This window comes from Magallana gigas, chromosome 8 (genome assembly GCF_963853765.1).
Source record: "Magallana gigas chromosome 8, xbMagGiga1.1, whole genome shotgun sequence".
Lineage (NCBI taxonomy): Eukaryota > Metazoa > Mollusca > Bivalvia > Ostreida > Ostreidae > Magallana > Magallana gigas.
In genome coordinates this window covers 32138236-32162023 of record NC_088860.1, presented here as the reverse complement: position 1 = coordinate 32162023, position 23788 = coordinate 32138236, and the positions used below count along the sequence as shown (strand labels likewise).

The 23788-nt window shown below is 32.9% G+C and overlaps 1 protein-coding gene across 1 annotated transcript in view; it reads left to right on the top strand.

Moving 5' to 3' along the window:
* LOC136270946 (ankyrin repeat domain-containing protein 17-like) overlaps positions 1-23288 on the top strand; it is a 57289-nt gene extending 34001 nt beyond the window's left edge. The window contains exon 11 of the mRNA XM_066069965.1: positions 17747-23288. Within this exon, the coding sequence (XP_065926037.1) occupies positions 17747-23079 (5333 nt within the window). The 3' untranslated portion in view covers positions 23080-23288. The remainder of the gene's footprint in view (positions 1-17746) is intronic.
* The last annotated feature ends 500 nt before the right edge of the window (positions 23289-23788 follow it).

Below are 23788 nucleotides of genomic sequence, written 5' to 3'. Positions count from 1 at the left end.
TATACCATTTTTCGTTTTCATTTACCCTTCCACCTTTTCTAAAAACAACAATCTTTGACTTATCAACATTAATGTGTAATTTCCATGTGCTACAATAATATGTTAATTCATCCAAAAGTGATTGAAGACCAGCAATTGTTTCTGAAAAAATCACCATGTCATCAGCATACATAAGAAGGAAAAGATTCAGTGATGAAATTTCAAATGGTACACATTCAGAATTTAAAAAATTGATTTCAAAATCATTTACATACAAATTAAATAGAATAGAATTAGAAAATTAAATATAGAAAATAATATGATGTGACAAAATAATATATTTAAAAAATAATAAACTATGCATAAGATGCAGATTATACTTCTTTATAATTTTTAAATGAAATGAAGTTTTAAATAATAAAATGTTAATTATAATTAACTATAATTAAATGTATGCTGGTGCCTAAACCATTATTCATTTAAAAAATAAAATGAAAATTTTAATTAACTTAGAAAAATGTAGGCTGGTGCATAAACTTCTTGGGGCCTTAACATGTTGGGGCCTAAGCGTCTTATCAATGAAGGGCCTAAACATCTTGGGGCCTAAAAGTCTTGCTACCATTGTGAAGAACATCTTTTTTTGAACAACTTTTCTTCTGTATTGCATTTCAAAATATTTTTCCTTTTTGTGATATTGGTGATCAAAAGTTTGGACTTTTGGCCCCGAAAAACCCTTAATTACGTAATAAATGAAAAATTCATGGCATTGCTTGGATACATAACTGTGAGATAAACATAATTGCTTCTATTACCTTTTACAAAGTGTCTCTCAGTAAAGGGCTACCGATTAAAGATTTTAGAGCCGTTTGGTCCCCTTATTTGAGGGGCCAGCCCCTTTTTCTTGATATTAAATGAAAGTTCATTTAATTGTAAACAAATTTTGCTCAACAAGTGTTTAGAAATTCGTTACCGTTCTGGAGATATGTGAGAAAGAAGATTTTAGGGGCCGATCCCTTATCTCCTTATAGGGGCCGTTAAACGAAATTTTGAAGGTTGCAAATGTTAAGAACATTATTTTGAACAACTTTTCTTCTGTATTGCATTACAAAATATTTTTCCTGTCTGAGATATGGGTGATCGAAATTTTGGACTTTTGGCCCCGAAAAACCCTTAATTACGTAATACATAATAAAATCATTACATTGCTTGGATACATAACTGTGAGATAAACATATTTGCTTCTATAACATTTCACAAAATATCCCTCAGTAAAGGGCTACAGATTAAAGATTTTAGAGCCCTTTGGTCCCCTTATTTTAGGGGCCAGTCCCTTTTCTTGATATTAAATGAAAGGTCATTTAATTTTAAACAAATTTTATTCATCAAGTGTTTAGAAATTCCTTACCGTTCTGGAGATATGTGAGAAAGAAGATTTTAGGGGCCGATCCCTTATCTCCTTATAGGGCCGTTTAACGAAATTTTGGAGGTTGCATATTGTTAAGAACATTATTTTGAACAACAAAATAGTTTTCCTTTCTGAAATATTGGTTATCGAAATTTTGGACTTTTGGCCCGAAAAACCCTTAATTACGTAACACATAATAAAACCATTACATTGCTTAGATACATAATTGTGAGATAAACATATTTGCTTCTACTACTACTATTGCTCTTTTTACATGTATTATTATTAGGGTCTTCCGTTTCCAACGGAAGACCCTCTTGTTATTCTTCGGTTTCTTTTTATTATTAAGGTCTTCCGTTTCCAACGGAAGACCTTATTGTTATTCTTCGGATTCTTTTTCTTCTTCTTCTTCTTTTTTTTTCTTACGGTTTTTTGTGCACGCGATATCTCAGAAACGGCTCAACCGATTTACACGAAATTTTCAGATCTTCCTAACTATGTTGTGAACCTTATCGGAAAATATTTTGGTTGATGACGTCATTTCCGTTTTTGAGATATTGGCCTTTTAATGATTTTTAGGGGGTTGGTTTGTCCAAGAGTGTTCTCATAAACTACAAAAGATATCGATTTCAAAATTTCAGGGATGATAGACAAAAGATTGCTTCTCTGAACAAACGCATTCATATTTTTCTAGCACAAGAAACGCCGGCGCTCGGTAGGGCTCGAAAATTGAGAAAACAAAAGCGTTCTAATTTTGCTTGTTTTTTTTAGTTTATCTCTTTTCTCGTAAATATTTTGTTAAAACATGTAGAAGAAAAAAGATTTATATTTACGAGATCTTTTGTTTGACATCAAGAAAAAGGGACTGGACCCTAAAATAAGGGACCTAGAACCCTTTAAAGTTTTCACTTTATAACTCAAAAGCGGTTAAGATTTCGATATAGCTGTCGCTGCAAAAGTTATTCATTATGATCTAATTAATGTCATAACAATAATATTTTGTTTGTGTATTGCGTAATATAAGTGTTAAAAGCTAGACTTGTTACCATGTATTTGTGTTTTATTTGGCAAATAAACGGGGTATTAGTGCGTATAACTGACATAAAGGGTACCAGTTTATATTACGGGAATTGTTAGAACATTTTATTTATTTTCTGGTGATACACATTATGGATAAAGGAACTTCTTCTATGCAATGCATTTGAGTCGCATTTAAAATCTAGCTGGATTCCGAGCTGTGTATGTGAACAATTACGTATCCGATCCCTTGCCCGCGGCCGAGGAAATAGGTCACGGCTGGACTAGCGAGCGGTCTACCGTTTTCCGATACACAAAATTTGCGCCTTGCTGTTATGCACACATGGGTTTATTTATTTAGCTGCAAACAGAAAAATTCCAATTTTAAAGATTTTACCTACTTCCATTGAAAGTAAACCAGCTTACATGCGGAAAGTGTTTAAACAGTTTTATACTTTTCTAGTAAAACACATTATGAATAGAAGAACTGTTTCTATGCAATGAATTTGAGTCGCATTTAAAAATCTAGCTGGATTCCGAGCTGTGTATGTAAACAATTTTAAGCATCAGATCCCTTGCCTGCGGCCGAGGAAATAGGTCGCGGTTGGATTAGCGAGCGGCCTAGCTATACCGTTATCCAATACACAAGAATTGCGCCTTGTTGTAATGCACACATGAGTTTATTTCTTTGCAAAAGATTATACCTTTACCTACGAATGAATTCTGTTTTGGTCTCGTAATTTCAAAAAAAGATAGTATGACTGTCATTGAAAAAAGGTGTTACATAATTGTTCTTTGTGATCTTGTCTATGTCATAAAATAGTTCTTTCGTTTAACAGCGCATCGATTGTGAACATTTCAGCGTGGTTTAAAACAAGAGGGTTAAACGACCACGAATTTTGACAGATTTGGCTACAAAGAGTGTAAAAAAGATGGATACAAAACACAAGTGCGATTATATCTTGTAGGGGATAAAAAATATATATAATTAATCTACGTTTGCCATAAATACAAAATTTTATCATAAGAATATTTGAACATTTAGATCCGCCGATTATTTCTATTTCCCTTCATTTTTAGATGCTGATTTAAAATAACGTTTCGAGGTATAATAAGTGGAGAAATTTTTATTAAGCTGCATGTTCCGATTGGCCATTACATCTTTGTAAGATCATTCATTTGGTTTGCATGGAAAATTATTTGATACTCGTATTTACACGGAATTGATAGCCTTTTAACGTTAGAAATATTCAAAGTAAATAAATATAATTGGGCATACAAAACCCCCATAAATACATCATGGGATAGTTTAGAACGGTTAACTGTTTGGTCTCATCCTTCGAATGACCGGGTTTATTCATCCTGCATGTTTTGCATCAATTATAAACAACGTAAATTTCAAAACTATTAATGAACAAATATACACCTTTTATCAAATAGTCATGCTGTATATGTTATTTGTTATTGTCAAAATCGTAATACAATCATACTAGCTTCGGCGTAAGGGGCCAGTTTAAACACGAGGCGAAAAAACGCGAAACCCTTTTATGTCGTTTATTTTGTAAATAAATTTGTACATTGTACGGTAAAACGTGTCTAATTTGGTGGATAAAACACTTGGCCGGAATGGCCAACTTCCTTTTTAAGATATTTGTTGCAAAATAATTATAGTATTTAATGCAGTAGGTCTTGATCGTGTATTCTTGCAAAATTTTCAATTCTTTTGAAATATATTAGATTACATCGATCTTATTTACGGTACCTATTTTCATTTTCATTTTTTTTTTTGGGGGGGGGGGGGGGGCAATAAATCCATAACGGAATACATACGATGGAAATGCCTTTTCAATCAAATCATCGTAATTGATAATTTTTCAAACATTCGATTAACCTGAAAATTCTTAACCGGAAATTGTTAAAAAACATTAACAAGTCAACAGTGGGCTAAACTAACTAATGGCAAGAACTCTTATTATGCAACAAACAAATAGACAATAGATTAATATTTATATATAAATGAGAATTTTATATATAAAAAAATGTGAATTTTGACATAATAATATGCAACTTTGTACGTGTACCCATACAACGGGGATAACAAACGATATCGGCAGTCTTACTCCCACGGTATCCTGAATCACGGCCTTAAAAAAATGGGGTGAACTATTATCTACCTATCTAATTTTGGCAAAAAATGCGTATTTATATATAACTTATTATTAATTATGACTTAACGGTATAAACTGAAATGAGCTGCTAGTTTGAATCTTTATTCACAGTTGTTTAAATCAATAGCTAGGACAGAAACAATTGTCGATAATTGAGCATTAATTATCTCGCAGAAGGCCGATCGATCGATAAGTGACCGGACTACGGGAGATAACTCTCACTAATTATAAGCATCGCGGCCGGAATAGACAAGATCCGGATTGCACAATATTTTTAATACACAACATCCGGATTCAACAAGTTTCAAGATGTATATTATTTTTTCATTGAAATAAGGCTTAATTGACCAGGAAAACTAATGCAACGTATATCATTACACACATACTTAGCATAACCCTCGTTTAAAAGCGTATACATATTTTATTAAAAATCGGACCAAGCAGCTTTAACATTAAAATTTACATGTGTAAGACACTTTATTTGTCATGTGCATGATCCTGGGCATGAATTATTTCAATACTTGTTTATTTCTCCAAAGTGATCTCTAATTCTATTCACAAATGTTGTCATTTAAAATTACGTGAGGTAAAAAATTTAAAAATTTGAGTCGATCTCAACTGTAAACTGTTATGTATCGAAGAAATCTATTGATTTTATCATGTGTTACGTAATGAGGTAATTAGATTTTTAGGGGTCAAACGTTAAAAATTTTGATCACCAATATATCATTTGATATTTGACATTTCATTTGATATCAAGAAAAGGGGACTTGCCTCTCAAATTAAGGGACAAGAGGGCTCTAAAGTCTGTTATCTACAGCTGTTTACTGAGAGATATTTTGTGAAAGGTCATAAAAGCAGAAATGTTATTTTACAGTTATGTATCCAAGCAATGTAATGATTTTATCATGCGTACGTAATCAGAGGTTTTCAGAGGTCAAATGTTCAACATTTAAACACCAATATATCAGAAATGAAATATCTTTTGAAATGCAGTATAGATGAAAAGATGCTCAAAATGATGTACTAAACAATTTTCAACCTTCAAAATGTCGTTAAACGGCCCCTATAAGGTGGTAATGAATTGGACCCTAAAACTTTCTTTCCCGTATATCTCAGGAACGGTAACAAATATCTAAACACGTGTTGAACAAAATATATTTCAAATTAAAAGACCTTTCATATGATATCAAGTAAAAGGGACTGACCCCTCAAATTAGGGATCAAGATGGGCCTATAGCCTTTTTATCTATATACTCATTTACTTAGAGTTGTTTTAATAGGTTCCGAAAGCAAAGTAAGGTATGCAACGTACTTTGAAAAAATTACGCAGTCTGAATTTTTTTTATTTAACCTAACAATTTAATGATCTTCTCATGCGTTACCTAATAAGGGATTTTAGGGGCCAGAGGTAAAACGTTTAATCTTTTCTATCTCAATTGAAACAATTGCAAGCATTAGCAACGTAAGAGAACTTATAAAGCATTACAGGAAAGCATTAGTACTCAACTACTATTTCCAGATAATGTTTTGTTGTCAAAATTTAAGTCCATGACGTCAAATCTGTTCTAAAATTCGGACGGAAGACCTCCTCGTTGCTCGCAACGAGATCGTGTCTAGTTATTAGGGTCTTCCGTTTCCAACGGAAGACCCTCTTGTTATTCTTCGGTTTCTTTTTATTAGGGTCTTCCGTTTTCAACGGAAGACCCTCTTGTTATTCTATTGTTTCTTTCTATTATTAGGGTCTTCCGTTTTCAACGGAAGACCCTCTTGTTATTCTTCGGTTTCTTTCTATTATTATTATTATTCTTTTTATTTTTTTTTCTGACTCCTTTTCGGCTTTATAACTCAAAAAGTTTACAACCGATTTTAATGAAATTTTCAGAGGTTGTGTGCAACTGTAATACCTCAAAGTTTGTGAAGTTTCTTTGAAAACGTCACTTCCGTTTTTACGTTACGTCATTTTTAAAATTTTCAAAAAGTCATTTTGTCCGCGGCGTTTCTCAAAAACGCTTTAAGATAGAGGCTTGAAATTGTCAATGGTTATGATTTAATCGATTTACCTCTGTAATAAGGCTGGAAATGAAAATCTGTCACTTCCGGTCGAAACCGGAAGGGAATCAAATTTTTCGAAAAAATGAATTTTCTGATCAAATCAAAAATGAATATGTGTTTTATAGAGCTTATTAAGCTGAATCTAACACTGAAAGCCGTTTTAAAATCGGACGATGCATTACAGAGATATACGAGTTCAAAAAATGATTTTCCCGGAAATTTTGATTCCGCGTTTTTGGTTAAGAAATTAGTATCAAGTTCTTGGTTAAATTAACTTGTACCTAAAAATTAATTGTTAAGTCGTACTGTAACACATTCGGATTTTTTTGTTAAGTCGTTCTTGAAATCGGATAGGTTTTTGTTAAGTCGTACGTAAAATTATTCGGTTTTTGTTAAGTCGTACCAGGAATAATTCGATTTTTTCATCTTTTTATTTAAGGTACTCTTGTTATTGGTTTAAGAGCTCTGCTTCTTACAGGAACTTCCAGCTTTACTTCCAATATGAACGGAAGACCCACTCGTTGCTTTGCAACGAGCTTTGCTCTAGTTATTATTATTCTTTTTATTTTTTTTTCTGACTCCTTTTCGGCTTAATAACTCAAAAAGTTTACAACTGATTTTGATGAAATTTTCAGAGGTCGTGTGCAACTATAATACCTCAAAGTTTGTGAAGTTTCTTTGAAAACGTCACTTCCGTTTTTACGTTACGTCATTTTTAAAATTTTCAAAAAGTCATTTTGTCCGCGGCGTTTCTCAAAAACGCTTTAAGATAGAGGCTTGAAATTTTCAATGGTTATGATTAAATCGATTTACCTCTGTAATAAGGCTGAAAATGAAAATCTGTCACTTTCGGTCGAAACCGGAAGGAAATCAAATTTTTCGAAAAAATGAATTTTCTGATCAAATCAAAAAAGAGTATGTGTTTTATAGAGCTTATTTAGCTGAATCTAACACTGAAAGCCGTTTTAAAATCGGACGATGCATTACAGAGATATACGAGTTCAAAAAATGATTTTTCCGGAAATTTTGATTCCGCGTTTTTGGTTAAGAAATTAGTATCAAGTTCTTGGTTAAATTAACTTGTACCTAAAAATTAATTGTTAAGTCGTACTGTAACACATTCGGATTTTTTTTGTTAAGTCGTTCTTGAAATCGGAAAGGTTTTGTTAAGTCGTACGTAAAATTATTCGGTTTTTGTTAAGTCGTACCAGGAATAATTCGATTTTTTCATCATTTTAATTAAGGTACTCTCGTTATTGGTTTAAGAGCTCTGCTTTTTACAGGAACTTTCAGCTTTACTTCCAACATTAACGGAAGACCCACTCGTTGCTTTGCAACGAGCTTTGCTCTAGTTATTATTCTTTTTCTTTTCTTCTGACTCCTTTTTTGCTTCATAACTCAAAAGTTTTTTAACCGATTTTGATGAAATTTTCAGATATTTTAGCACGTTAGCGTCCCTCAAAAATGATAAAGTTTTAAAGAGAACGTCACCTCCGTTTTGACGTTACGTAATTTTTAAAAATTTAAAAAAGTCATTTTGTCCCGGACTTTTCTCAAAAACGCTTTAAGATAGAGGCTTGAAATTTTGAATGATTATGATTTGATCGATTTACCTCTGTAATAAGGCTGGAAATGAAAATCTGTCACTTCCGGTCGAAAGCGGAACTGAAACAAATTTTTCGAAAAAATGAATTTTCTGATCAAATAAAAAATGAATATGTGTTTTGTAGAGCTTATTAAGCTGACTCTAACACTGAAAGCCGTTTTAAAATTGGACGATGCATTACAGAGATATCGGGGTTTAAAAATTGATTTTTCCGGAAATTTTGATTCCGCGTCCTTGGTTTAAAAAATAGCGTAATGTTCAAAGTAATATTAACTCGTACCAAAAATAATTGTTAAGTCGTACTTGGACACATTCGGATTTTTTTTGTTTAGTCGTTCTTGAAATTAGGAAGGTTTTTGTTAAGTCGTACTTAAAATCATTCGTATTTTGTTTAGTCGTACCAGGAATAATTCGATTTTTTTATCTTTTTATTTAAGTTATTCTTGTTATTGGATTAAGAGCTCTGCTTCTTACAGGAACTTCCAGCTTTACTTCCGACATTAACGGAAGACCCACTCGTTGCTTTGCAACGAGCTTTGCTCTAGTTATTATTATTATTCTTTTTCTTTTCTTCTGACTCCTTTTTTGCTTCATAACTCAAAAGATGTTTAACCAATTTTGATGAAATTTTCAGAGATATTTGCAAGTTGGCGTCCCTCATAAATGTTAAAGTTTTAAAGACAACGTCACTTCCGTTTTGACGTGACGTCATTTTTAAAAATTTCAAAAAGTCATTTTGTCCCGGACTTTCTCAAAAACGCTTTAAGATAGAGGCTTGAAATTTTCAATGGTCATGATTTGGTCGATTTACATCTGTAATAAGGCCGGCAATGAAAATCTGTCACTTCCGGTCGAAATCGGAAGTGAAACAAATTTTTCGAAAAAATGAATTTTCTGATCAAATCAAAAATGAATATGTGTTTTGTAGAGCTTATTAAGCTGAATCTAACACTGAAAGCCGTTTTAAAATTGGACGGTGCATTACAGAGATATCGGGGTTTAAAAATTGATTTTTCCGGAAATTTTGATTCCGCGTCCTTGGTTTAAAAAATAGCGTAATGTTCAAAGTAAAATTAACTCGTACCAAAAATAATTGCTAAGTCGTGCAGTAACACATTCGGATTTTTTTTGTTAAGTCGTTCTTGAAATCGGAAAGGTGTTTGTTAAGTCGTACCTAAAATCATTCGTATTTTGTTAAGTCGTACCAGGAATAATTTGATTTTTTTATCTTTTTATTTTAGTTACTCTTGTTATTGGTTTAAGAGCTCTGCTTCTTACAGAAACTTCCAGCTTTACTTCCGACATTAACGGAAGACCCACTCGTTGCTTTGCAACGAGCTTTGCTCTAGTTATTATTATTCTTTTTCTTTTCTTCTGACTCCTTTTTTGCTTCATAACTCAAAAGGTGTCGAATTGATTTTGATGAAATTTTCAGAGATATTTGCAAGTTGGCGTCCCTCAAAAATGTCAGAGTTTTAAAAAGAACGTAACCTCCGTTTTGACGTGACGTCATTTTTAAAAATTTCAAAAAGTCATTTTGTCCCGGACTTTTCTCAAAAACGCTTTAAGATAGAGGCTTGAAATTTTCAATGGTCATGATTTGGTCGATTTACCTCTGTAATAAGGCCGGAAATGAAAATCTGTCACTTCCGGTCGAAACCGGAATTGAAACAAATTTTTCGAAAAAATGAATTTTCTGATCAAATCAAAAATGAATATGTGTTTTGTAGAGCTTATCAAGCTGAATCTAACACTGAAAGCCGTTTTAAAATTGGACGATGCATTACAGAGATATCGGGGTTTAAAAATTGATTTTTCCGGAAATTTTGATTCCGCGTCCTTTGTTTAAAAAATAGCATAATGTTCAAAGTAAAATTAACTCGTACCAAAAATAATTGTTAAGTCGTACAGTAACACATTCGGATTTTTTTTGTTAAGTCGTTCTTGAAATCGGAAAGGTGTTTGTTAAGTCGTACCTAAAATCATTCGTATTTTGTTAAGTCGTACCAGGAATAATTCGATTTTTTTATCTTTTTATTTTAGTTACTCTTGATATTGGTTTAAGAGCTCTGCTTCTTACAGGAACTTCCAGCTTTACTTCCGACATTAACGGAAGACCCACTCGTTGCTTTGCAACGAGCTTTGCTCTAGTAATTATTATTATTATTATTATTATTATTATTATTGTCACTAATATATTAATTATTATATATTTGTTACTACAAATACATTTGAATATTGTAACATGTACTTTTGTAAATAAATAATAATTAAAAAAAAAAATATTTGCTTCTATAACATTTCACAAAATATCCCTTAATTAACGGATACAGATGAAAGACTTTAGGGCCCTTTCGTCCCCTAATTTGAGAAATCAGCCCCTTTTTCTTGATATCAAATGAAAGGTCTTGTAAATATAAACTTTTTTTGCAATACATGTGTTAACAAAATATTTTTCAGAAGAGAGATAAACAAAGAAAACCATGAAAAATTATGACGTTTTTTTGGTCTCAATTTTCGGGACCAGGCGAGCTTTAACGCCTCTTGAGCATGAAAAATATGAATGCCAAATGGCACAGCTACAATCTATTGTCTACAATCCCTGAAAGTTTGAACTCAATATCTTTTACCGTTTAGGAGGAGGTCCCTGGACAAGCCGACTCTTTGAAAATCGCTAAAACGTCACTATATTGAGAACGGAAATGACGTCATCAAAATAAAAAAAATGTATATTAAGATAAGATCAATATCTATTAGATCTGAAAGTTTCATGAAAATCGGCCGAGTCGTTTTTGAGAAATCGCGGGCACAAAATTTGTAAGAAAAAAAAAGAAACGAAGCAACGAGTGGGTCTTCCGTTAGTGTCCAGAGTAAAGCTAGAAGTTCCTGTGAGAAGCAGAGTTCTAAAACCAAATTCAAGAGAAAATTTTAGAAAATATTTTTTAAAAATCGAATAATTCTTAGTACGACTTAACAATATCTGAATGATTTCAAGAACGAATTAACAAAAACCTTTACAACTTCAAGAACGACTTAATAAAAAAAAATCCCGAATGTGTTCAAATACGAATTAACAATTTCTGAATTATTTTAGGAATGAGTTAATTTAACTTTGAACATAACACTATTTTCATAACCAAGGACGTGGAATCAAAATTTCCAGAAAACTAAATTTTTAAATCCAATTGGTCACGAAAAATTAATTGTTCTTGAGATATCTATACAAATGTGTTTTAGGGGCCGACCCTTAAACTCCTAAATGGGGTCATAAACAAAAAAAATTAAGGTCGCATATTGTACAAAACATTATTTTGAGCAACTTTTGGTCTACATTGCTTTTAAAAATATTTACCCTTTTTCAGATATTAATGATCAAAGTTTTGAACTTTTGGCCCCTTGAAACCCCTAATTACGTTACATATGACTAAAAGATGGTACTGTATAGATAAACAGCTGTATAATAAACATTTTTGCTTCTATATAAACATATTTTTTCTACAAGTAATCATGATTTATAAACCGTTATCGAGATATCTAAACAACTGTGTTTTAGGGGCCGACCCTATAACCCCTTACCGGGGCCACTAAGAACAAAATTGTTGGTATCATATTGTTAAGAACATTATTTTGAACTTTTGTTCTACATTGTTTTTCAAAATATTTCTCCTTTTTCAAATATTAATCACAGGGCGAAAAACGATCTTTAAGCAAGTCCTTAAAGGTGGCTTAAAGGTGGCGTAAAGGTGGCTTAAAGGATATACAATCTTTAAGTCACCTTTAAGTCACCTTTAAGCTCAGCTTATAGGTCCTTAATGTCCAAACTTCTTTAAGTCACCTTTAAGCCATCTTTAAACCACCTTTAAGCATCTTTAAGTGGCATTTACGCTCCCTTTAAGTTGTCTTTAAACCATCTTTAAGTTCCCTTTAAGTCAAGTTTGATGAAGCTGAACAATAAAAACATATTAAATGCAAAAGCTCTTTTATAGGGATGGGAGGGGGTCATCCGAGTGATAATATAATTTCCAAGGAAGGGGGGGTGTTCCAGGCAGTTTTAATTGTCGCTCCATTAAACACAGATCGCTATCATCAACACCGCTCCGATGGACACAGATTGCCGTAAAAGGTTATAAAATTCTTAATAATTTTTGGGGGGTTTCAAAATTATTGTAGGGGTGAGCGCAGTCTCTGTATTTTAATCTGTACATGAAACTAATTAAAGTATGTTTGTTTCCTATTATAAATTAATCGGTGAAATCTCTCTCTCTCTCTCTCTCTCTCTCTCTCTCTCTCTCAGTTCAACCGGTTATTAAACAAAATAAAGATAATGAACCAAAAATGCATGATTTAATTTAATAATCAGTTTAAGGTTTGTATTTTTTTCCCCAATTTTTATTATTTCTAGGTCTAATTCTAGATCTGCTAGATACGTGTTAAAGATGAAAAGACTCTCAACTGCCTTTGTTATATCGGGCAGGATATTCCTGCTTTGTTTGTCTATAGACATAGTTTTGTTCGTTTGTGTATATTTAATTAAAGTCTATTGTTTGTCCAACTTAAGAAAACCCCTGGAAGTAACACAGAATATACAAGATATACACAACAGTTGTGTCGTGTGCCCAGGTGCACGTTTGTGTATATCTTATTAAAGTCTATTGTTTGTCCAACTTAAGAAACCCCCCGGAACTAACACAGAATATACAAGATATACACAACAGGTGTGTCGTGTGCCCAGGTGCACGTCAGGGTTTCTAAAGGCGTTGAAATCTTAGTATGTACGAGTATACGATAAGTCTAGTGAATAAAAGTTTATTTACATTTGTAATTCATTTTCAAAGTATTATTTCCTTGCTCTGGGTTTCAAAAATGTTACGTCTACAAATTAACGATACATGTATGCAAGAGTAAAATCTTGAGGCTAATTAATTAAAGTACCGGTGATCATAAATAGGGGTTAATTATTTAAATATATGTATAAGGGTAAATATGTCATATACCCGGCATGGTACATCATTCAATTGTATGTACAAGTATATGTATACATCATTTGTAATTGCCACATGCAGTAAATACGTCACCGGTAATTGGTAATATTGTTTGTTGTAGAATTGATAGTTTAAAAATCATGTATACAATTAAATATTTAAACATACTGGAACGGCGCTGCGATCATAAAAACCGGGAAATTGCGGGAAATTGAACAAATACCCAATAGTTTCAATGCATTTAATAAAAGAAATGATTTCATTTTCTTTCTTACATTTTATAGCTATAAATTAGATGAACGTATATCTACTCGGTTAAATTTATTAACTTAGAAGGCCTACATTATAGTGAGCCTAACGGTTTCCATTTAGGTATAATATATATTTTTTTCACTGAAGACCAGGTTCCGTATTTCATTCTAAATACATGGATGCATGTAATTTATAATTTAGATATAATTGATTGTTACAAACTGAATAGTTTGTCAATGGTTTGTCAAAATCTTTTCAAGTAAACACATTCAATACATTGATTCAATATTCACTGATATATAGGATATAAAAACACCGGTAAATATGTAAGTTACCGTGGCGCAGAGGAAGTGTTGTGATGCTAGTAAACTTAGGGTCCCGGGTTCATTTCTCGCCGAGGGCGGTTTTTTTTTTTATTTTTAACTCTTTTTTCTAGAACAAAAACTGTTTTTAATACCTTTTCTTTCATAAAGTAATACATTTTGTTGGTAAATTAAGCACAATATTGAATTAAAATTTTTTTAATGGCTTAAAGGTGGCTTAAAGGTAGCTTAAAGGTAGCTTAAAGGTGGCTTAAAGACGTTTGGACATTAAGGACCTATAAGTTGTCCTTAAAGGTGGCTTAAAGGTGGCTTAAAGATATTCTTTAAGCTGCCTTTAAGCCATCTTTACGCTTTCTTTAAGCCACCTTTAAGCAACACATATAGCTTAAAGGTGGCTTAAAGATCGTCTTTAAGCTACCTTTAAACACCTTTAAGCTATCTTTAAGGAGAACTTAAAGATGGTCATTCATCCTGTGAATGATCAAAGTTTTGAATTCTGACCCCTTGAAACCCCTCATTACGTAATATATGACTTAGGTATGGTAATGGATAGATAAACAGCCGTACAATGAACATTTTTGCTTCTATAATTAATAACAAATTATTTTTCAGTAAAGAGTTATAATAAGAAGATTTTAGACCCCTCTTGACCCCTGATTTGAGGGGCCAGCCCCTTTTTTCTTGATATCAAATTAAAGGTCTTGCAAATATAAACACATTTTGTTCAACAAATGTTCACGAAATGTTAACCGTTCTTAAGATATCTGTACAAATGTGTTTTAGGGGCCGGCCCTTTAACTCCTAAATGGGGTCATAAACAAAAAAATTAAGGTAGCATATTGTACAGAACATTATTTTGAGCAACTTTTGTTCTACAATGCTTTTAAAAATATTTCTCCTTTTTCAGATATTAATCATCAGAAGTTTTGAACTTCTGGCCCCTTGAAAACCCTAATTACGTAACATATGACTTAAGTATGGCACTGTATAGATAAACAGCTGTACAATGAACATTACAGCTGTTATAATTAATACAATGTAACAAATTATTATTCATTAAAGCGTTATGGTAAGAGGACTTTAGAGCCCTCTTGGCCCCTAATTTGAGGAGCCAGCCCCTTTTTCTTGATATCAAATGAAAGCTCGTGGAAATTGAAACAACTCTTGTATTACATGTTTTAACAAAATATTTATACATCAAAAGGTATAACGGAAAATGTGCAAAAATTTCGTGAACAAATTTGATGCTAATTTTCAGGTTAAGGCGAGCTTTAAGGCCTTGAGCAATTTTTATAATTAAAAGCATCGGGGTACATTTACAGACATTCATCTACAATCCCTGAAATTTTACAGTTTCTATCTTGATTAGTTTCGGAGGAGATGCGTGGACAAAATGACCCTTAAAAATTTATAAAATCGTCAATATTTGAAACCGGAAGTGACGTCAACAAAAAATTAAACTAAAAACATTTATCCCCTCCGATGTCCTATATGTCCGGAAAATTTCGTGCAAATCGGGCGAATAGTTTTCGAGAAATAAAGCTTTAAAGAAGGCAGAAAAAGAATGTTAAGAATAATAATCAATAGAAAGAAACAGTAGAAAAACAAGAGGGTCTTCCGTTGGAAACGGAAGACCCTAATAAGAATAAAGAAAAAGAAACCGTAGAATAACAAGAGGGTCTTCCGTTGGAAACGGAAGACCCTAATAATAAAAGGGAATAAGAAACCGTACGAAAACAATTAGGTCTTCCGTTGGAAAACGAAAGACCTTAATAAAAAGAAACCGTAGAATAACAAGTGGGTCTTCCGTTGGAAACGGAAGACCCTAATAAAAAGAAACAATAGAATAACAAGAGGGTCTTCCGTTGGAAACGGAAGACCCTAAAAAGAAACAATAGAATAACAGAGGGTCTTCCGCTGGAAACGGAAGACCCTAATGAGGCAGACACGTGCAATGTTTAACCCATCCTATGTTTAAACGTTAAAACTGCCTTTTAAAGCTGATTTTTTCTCTCTGCTAATTAGTTTTGATACATATAAGTACAAGTATACAGTTCCTAGTGTTTGTCTCACTAATTTGAGGTATAAACATGGAATTTTCTCTCCAACATTCAAAGTGTAAACAAAAACATTATCCAAGTTTTGCTTTCATTTTACATACATGTAACAAAGAATTGCAAGCCCTATATCCCACTTATAACTGACGACTGAGACCCAAATTTTAATTGACTATTGGAACTGCTTTACTTAAGCATTGTTTACATTAAAAACGAAAAGAAAAACAAATTTGACCAAAATTATTACTTTGTCACATTCAATCTTACTCTCTTCTCCAATATACATTATAAGAAAAACTAAATAATTGATAATGGTGTCCATAAACTCCTCAATCATTATTGTGAATTTCATGGCCCCTCGGTCAGGGTTCAGACCTTTGGCCGGGGACCAATACGGCTTTAGAGCTAACATGTGTCCACACTTAAATATTTCCCTTTTTGCTTTTTACAGCAGTGGGAGAGAAAGTTAATGTAAGATTATTATATCGAAAAAGTTCTACACAAACAGTAAGATTTATTGTCCCTTGGTCAGGGGTTTATATTATAATATTGTTATATAGTAAGAATCTTAATCTTAAGAATTTTTTTCTCTATTTCAACAGCAGGAAGAGATAAACTGAATGCATCATTTTTATGTACATCAAACCTTCCACCTGAATTTCAAAATTGGTGACACCTTTGTTCCGGATTATAGGCCCTCTAGTATAGTCTGTCTCAATTAAGTAATTGCTTCCATCGCTTTTTGATGATTTTTAATAGAAATACACATACCAGGGAAAGAAATACAGTTGATTCGATAAAAGGGGAAAATATCCAATATGTCACCATTGAAGCATTTTCATATTTTACTTATAAAAGTTCAAAGGAAAGGAAAAAGATAATTTACGGAGATTAATAATGAGAATTGTTTACATCTTTTCTCTTTCCAGAACTACTCGGAATGCCTTGCACAATTTTTTATCGTTATTATCCGGGCTATTTCATGACTGATGCAATGTAAAATTTCCGTAGACTTTCTATTTTCGGTTTTCTATTGAAACTTAAAGCAGTGAATAAATGTAATTTGGGCATAAACGTTTTTATGGTTATCAAAATATTAATCCAAAAGTGTTGAAAGATAAAACTCGGGACAGAGAATAGGCGTATACGGCCACATAGTAAAAATATATTTTATAATATATTTGGAGAAAAACGTAATGTATTGTTGTTATGTATGTAATATTATCTCTTCTTAAATTGTGAAATTCACTGCATATAGGACAGAGGTTAAGATTTCTTATTTAATTTGGGAGTAACATATAAGAAACATTTATTTTTAAGCTAATTTAAGTTACTTGAGAAATCATTTAATGTCTTTGCCTTCATGATGGCAAAAAGATAGATAAAGAGGATTAGAACGTGTAACTTTAGTCACAAAATTGCGTCTATATGCGGTTAAAACTCAAAACCTTCTCGGGTAAAAAAATCATTTTACTTACTGACAATATATAGGTATGAAGCTTTCTTTTTTAATCAAAAGCTTACAATTATATTATGTGCCCCTGGTGTTAAAATAATTTCCTATTCCTATTGCTTTTGTTCCCTTTTATAAATTGAATATTCAAACATCAATTATTAAAGCTGGTGTAACAGTTAGAGGAGTTTAATAAACTACATGTATATGATTTTGTTTTAAAATGTGTATATAATAACAAATATTAATAGAAAACATACCAACAAGGCTACCGGTTTATCGAGAAAACAGAATCAATAAAGGAAATTTAACGTCAATAAAATGAATTGTCTCACGTATATTTTGATTCAAAATAATATAAAATATATTTGATGTATAAAATTCACTTTTAAAGAGTTAATTGTTCTACTTCATTATTACTGAAAGTTTTCCTTTTTTTTTTATTGCAGAATCACCTATCGAAAAAGCTATTTTGGACAACTGGAATCATGAAGACTCCTGTTTTATATTCACAAAGGCGTGTGGAGAAGTAGAAAAGTTAATTAAAAGCAAGAACCTGGTTATTGTAGCTGGTCACTCAGGATCAGGAAAGTCAGCCATTACTCAACATATTGCGCTCCAATACAGAAAACTTGGCTGGAAAGTAAAACGAGTGAAAGAAGTCAAAGATATTGTCGATGAATATTGTTCAAGTCCTTTCCAAAAGAATAAAACCCTTTGTATCTTTAATGATCCAATAGGGAAAGAATCTTTTGATGAAATGTTGAACAATCCATGGCAAACATATGAGGAAGAATTGAAATCGTACTTAAAAACATCAAAAGTAATGATGTCGTGTAGGAGTCACATTGTTTCTGATACTAGACTGACACGTTATCTCGTTAATCAATCAGACATCACATACATCGATAATGACGAAAATAAATTATCCATTATTGAGAAAAGACAGATTTTGTCCAAATATACATCTGATATGAATTTATCCGACAACGAGTGTGACCAGATTGTTAAAGTAGAAAAGTATTTCCCGTTATTGTGTAAGTTATATTTTAACATACACGATTCTAACAAACACGATATATTTTTTTTTACAGAACCTAGAAAAGTATTAGAAAAAGACATAAGAGGGTTCCGAAAAAAAGACAAAGAAAAATACTGTGCTCTAGTTCTCCTTATACTTTTTAACAATGATCTTTGTGTAAGTTATCTTTTGAAATATACAGACATGGAAATCAAATATAAACACGCATTAAAACTTTGTGGTTTATCAGGGAGAACGCCACCTTCTGAAATACGAGACTCTTTAGAATCGCTTAAGGGGTTTTTTGTCAAGAAAACTGGCGACACATACCATTTTCATCATGACTTTGTGATGGAAGTAACGACTCATGTATTTGGGACAGATTACCCTGCAGATATTATTAATTACGCTGAGATTGGCCTCCTCAGGAGAACAGTAAGAGTAGAAAACTGTAACGAAAAAAATGACACATTTACGATAAATCTTAGTGACAGATACGTAGAAGAGCTTGCAAACAGATTGTTTTCTGAAATGATTGGACCCCGCTTTTTAGATGTCGTTCTCAATTCCTGTCTGAGGAACGAAAAAGTGATTAAAGCACTAAGACAAAACATAGATAAAGATCCAAAACAACTAAAACTGATTCTTAAGAATACGAAACTTAAAACCAATACAGAGGTATTGAATCTGAAATCGAAAGATTTACTTTTATCCAAACTTTCTTTTTTGGAATTACAAAAGGAAGTTTCGCCTCTTTTTGCCCTGATCGTATTTTGTCATACAGAGTTGGCTACGCATTGTATAAATACTCTTCAGCAAAATCAAACCAATATTTATCCCTGTTCCTTGTTTCCTGCTGTATGTTGCAATGGTTCCTTGAGTTTGTTTGAAACGTTTTCGAAAAACAGTATGACAAAAATATTGCATGGTGCGAACCCTATTCGCATTGTATCCCTGTTTCACAATTACGAAATACTTGATAAGTTGATAGAGATGGGTGTAGATGTTAATCTAAAGACCGACATCTCCGGAGGTTGTACCCCTTTGATGTTAGCTTCTGGTAATAACTGCAATGAAAACGAAACAAATAACCATGGAATATCAAGCGAAACAAGAAGAAACAAGACTGTTGAAATTTTACTGAACAATGGAGCAGATGTCAATATTTCATGCACAAAACACGGAGACGGTCCTCTCTTTTTAGCTTGTCAAAACGGACATGACAGCACTGTTAATCTTTTATTGAGTAAAGGAGCAAATGTTAATGAAAGTTCAAGAGATGGATCTAGTCCTCTTTTCATAGCATGTCAAAACGGTCATGATAAGACGGTTAATTTATTGCTAAATAATGGAGCAGACATTAATTTATGCAAAACTGACGGAACCAGTCCTCTCTTTATAGCTTCTCAAATCGGATATAATAGCATTGTACAACTTCTACTTCAAAAAGGAGCATACGTTAATTTAGCCAGTGATTTCGGGGCCAGTCCTCTCTATGCAGCTAGTTTAAATGGACATGATATCACTGCAAAACTGTTGGTGAGTAATGGAGCAGATATAAATCTATGTAGGAAAAGTACATGTAGTCCTCTCGATGGAGCTTGCTCTAATGGACAAGAAAACATTGTAAAATTCTTACTTCAAAAGGGAGCAGACATCAATTTATGCAATGAAAATGGAGTCAGTCCTCTTTATTCAGCGTGTTCAATCGGACATGATAGTATTGTACAGTTTTTACTGAGTAATGATGCAAATATAAATTTATGTAAGAAAAATGGAAATGCACCTATATCTGCTGCGTGTTCGAACGGGCATGATAGCACTGTACAAATTTTACTGACTAATGGAGCAGACATCAATCTATGTACGGAAGACGGCGCCAGTCCTCTTTATATGGCTTGTCAAAACGGACATGATAGCACTGTACAACTTTTACTGAGTAATGAGGCAGGTATTAATTTTTGTCAAAACGATGGAGCCAGTCCTCTTTGTATAGCTTGTCAAAATGGACATAATAAAATTGTACAATTTTTACTGCGTAATGGAGCAGACATTAATTTATGTGAAAATCACGGAGCCTGCCCTCTCTTTATAGCTTGTCAAGCCGGGCATGAATGCATTGTACAACATTTACTGAGAAATGGAGCAGACATCAATCTATGTACGGAAGACGGTGCCAGTCCTCTTTATATAGCTTGTCAGAACGGACATGATAGCACTGTACAACTATTACTGAGTAACAGAGCAGACATCAATTTATGTCCAAACGATGGAGAAAGTCCTCTATATATAGCTTGTAAAAATGGACATAATAAAATTGTACAACTTTTACTGCGTAATGGAGCAGACATTAATTTATGTGAAAATCACGGAGCCTGCCCTCTCTTTATAGCTTGTGAAGCCGGGCATGAATGCATTGTACAATATTTACTGAGAAATAGAGCAGACATCAATTTATGTACTGAGGACGGAGCAAGTCCTCTCTATACATCTTGCAAACGCGGGTATGACAGTACTGTCAAACATTTACTGTGTAATGGAGCAAACATCAATTTATGTACAAAGAATAATTCTAGTCCACTATATGTAGCTTGTCAAAATGGACATGAAATAATTGCACAACTTCTTCTGAGTGTTAGGGCAAATGTCAATTTATGCAATAACAATAATATAAGTCCCCTCTACGTAGCTTGTTGTAACGGACATTTTGATATTGTCGTACTTTTACTTAGTGAAGGGGCAGATATTAATTTATGTTCAGAAGACGGAATAAGTCCTCTTCATACATCTTGTATAAAAGGACATGATAGCATCGTACAACTATTAGTGAATAAAGGAGCGAATGTTAATTTATGTACAGAGACCAATACTAGTCCCCTCTTTGCAGCCTGTATTACCGGGCATCTTAACAATGTTCATACTTTGATAAATGAAGGAGCAGAAATTGATGTATGCAACAAAAACGGAGTATATCCTCTCCACATAGCTTGCTTCAACAGTCAGGAGAAAACTGTGCAAGTTTTACTAGACAATCGGGCAGGCGTCAATCTATGTATGCGAAATGGCGTCAGTCCTCTCCTTGTTGCTTGTGAGAAAGGAAATGTTAGCATTGTTCAACTTTTGATGACAAAAGGAGCAGACATAAATTTATGTAGGGAGGACGGGATGAGTCCTCTGTTTGCCGCATGTTTGAGCAAACAATATAACATTATACAACTCTTACTACAAAATGGAGCAGATACAAATTCGTGCATAAAAAACGGACCTAGTCCTTTATATCTAGTTTGTTTAAACGGACATGATAAAATTGCACAGCTCTTATTGAATAACGGAGCAAACATTAACTCCTGTGCGGAAGATGGTTCCAGTCCTCTCTTTGTCGCCTCTCTAAACGGACATTACAGTACTGTACAAATGTTAATAGGTAATGGGGCAGATATAAATGTATGTAAAAAAAACGGATATGACCCTCTTTGTGCAGCTTGTTTGAACGGGCATGAAAACACGGCACAACTTTTACTGAATAATAAAGCAAGTATCAATGAAGGCGTGGAAAACGGAAAGAGTCTTCTGCATTGGGCTTGCAGTTTGGGAAAAGATGCAATTGTGCAACTTTTACTTAGAAACGGAGCGAATATAAATTTGTGTATGGAACGCAAAGCCAGTCATGTATGTTCGGATTGTTATAGTAAGCATTATAATATACCAAGTCCTCTCCGCATATCTTGTTTAAACGAACAATACAGCACTGCGCAACTTCTAATAAGTAAGGGAGCAGACGTTAACTTATGTCTTGAAGATGGTATAAGTCCTCTCTATGAAGCTTGTAAAAACAAAAATGATAGCATTGTACAACTCTTACTGAATAATGGAGCCAATGTTAATTTATCTAGCAGAGATGGTTGCAGTCCTCTTCATAAAGCTTGTCAAACTGGACATGACATCACTGTAAAGCTCCTACTGAGCAATGGTGCAGAAGTCAATTTATGTGGGCAATACATTGTCAGTCCACTTTTTTTAGCTTGTTTTCACGGATACAATAGAATCATTAAACTTTTACTCAGCAATGGAGCAGAGACCAATTTATGCATCAAAGATGGAACCAGTTCTCTCTTTATTGCATGCTACAACGGACATGAAGAAACTGTTCAACTTTTGATTAGTAATGGTGCTGACATAAATTTATGTAGGGAAGGCGCACCAAGTCCTATCTATGCAGCTTGTCAAAACGGACATGATCGCATTGTACAACTTTTAGTGAGAAATGGAGCTGATGTTAATGTATGCGACAGTCACAAAACAAGTCCTCTCTATATTGCTTGTCAAAATGGGCATGAAAGCACTGTAAAACTTTTACTGAGTAAAGATGCAGATATTAATTTATGTCTAACAAACGGGATCAGTCCTCTTTATATAGCATGTAATAATGGACACGATGATATTGTAAAACTTTTACTAAGGAATGGAGCAGATATAAATTTATGTATGAAAGATAGAGTTAGACCTCTATATATTGCATTCGAATGTAGATGCTACAAAATTGTTAGTATTTTACTCAACAATGGCGTAGTCAATACCCTGGGTTGTGGATGGGAAGTCAATCCAGATTTGGTAGATTGCTTTGATGAAAATGATAGTACTGTGAAATTTTTACGACAACCCGACAACGTCCTTTGTAACATGTATGATTTGGATTCGTATTTTTCTCTTTTTGTGTGGTGTCAAGTTGAAAGAGTCACACGAATGATATTTGATATTTGAGTAGGTTATTTGAACTACCTTTACTTATGTTATTTTGTAAATCTACAAAATAAAGGTCATGGTACCATATGAAAACTTACTTTACCTTGAAAGCAAACATTTGCACATGCTGAAAAGACAACTTGACATGTAGTTAAGCTGTTACGAAAAAAATATTTTCAATGAAAATTTTAATTCTGAGTGAGGATTTTTTTCATATAGATTTTTTTTTACATAGACTATTTGAAAATTATCTGAATAATTTTTGTTGTTTGTTAGTTCATTGTTGACATAATTAATCTGAATATATGAAAAGTTGCTTTAATATAGAAGCAACTTATATTATGTTAAAGCTAGAACTGCTACTTTCATGATTTGTTGTTTGCGAACTCTCTTTAAATTTTTCTCTGAATTTTATGAATGGTCACGTACTTTTTACATCGTTATGTATTACTGTTTTATCTAGTCTTCTAATTTTCTTTCAATAGAAATTAATGTAGCTTTTACCCAGACAGAGTACAGTCTGTCTCACATTATTGATATATTATTTGGTTTATACAAGAAGTCAATTCACTTTTTTAAAAACCATTAAATCTCTCCTTCTATCAAAGATTTCTATGTTTTAAAAGTATTCTTACATATGATTCCATTTTATATTTTCTTACTTCTGTTTTCATTGTTATTCAATTTTGTCGTTTTAAGTATATGTACTATTTATAGCACAATACAT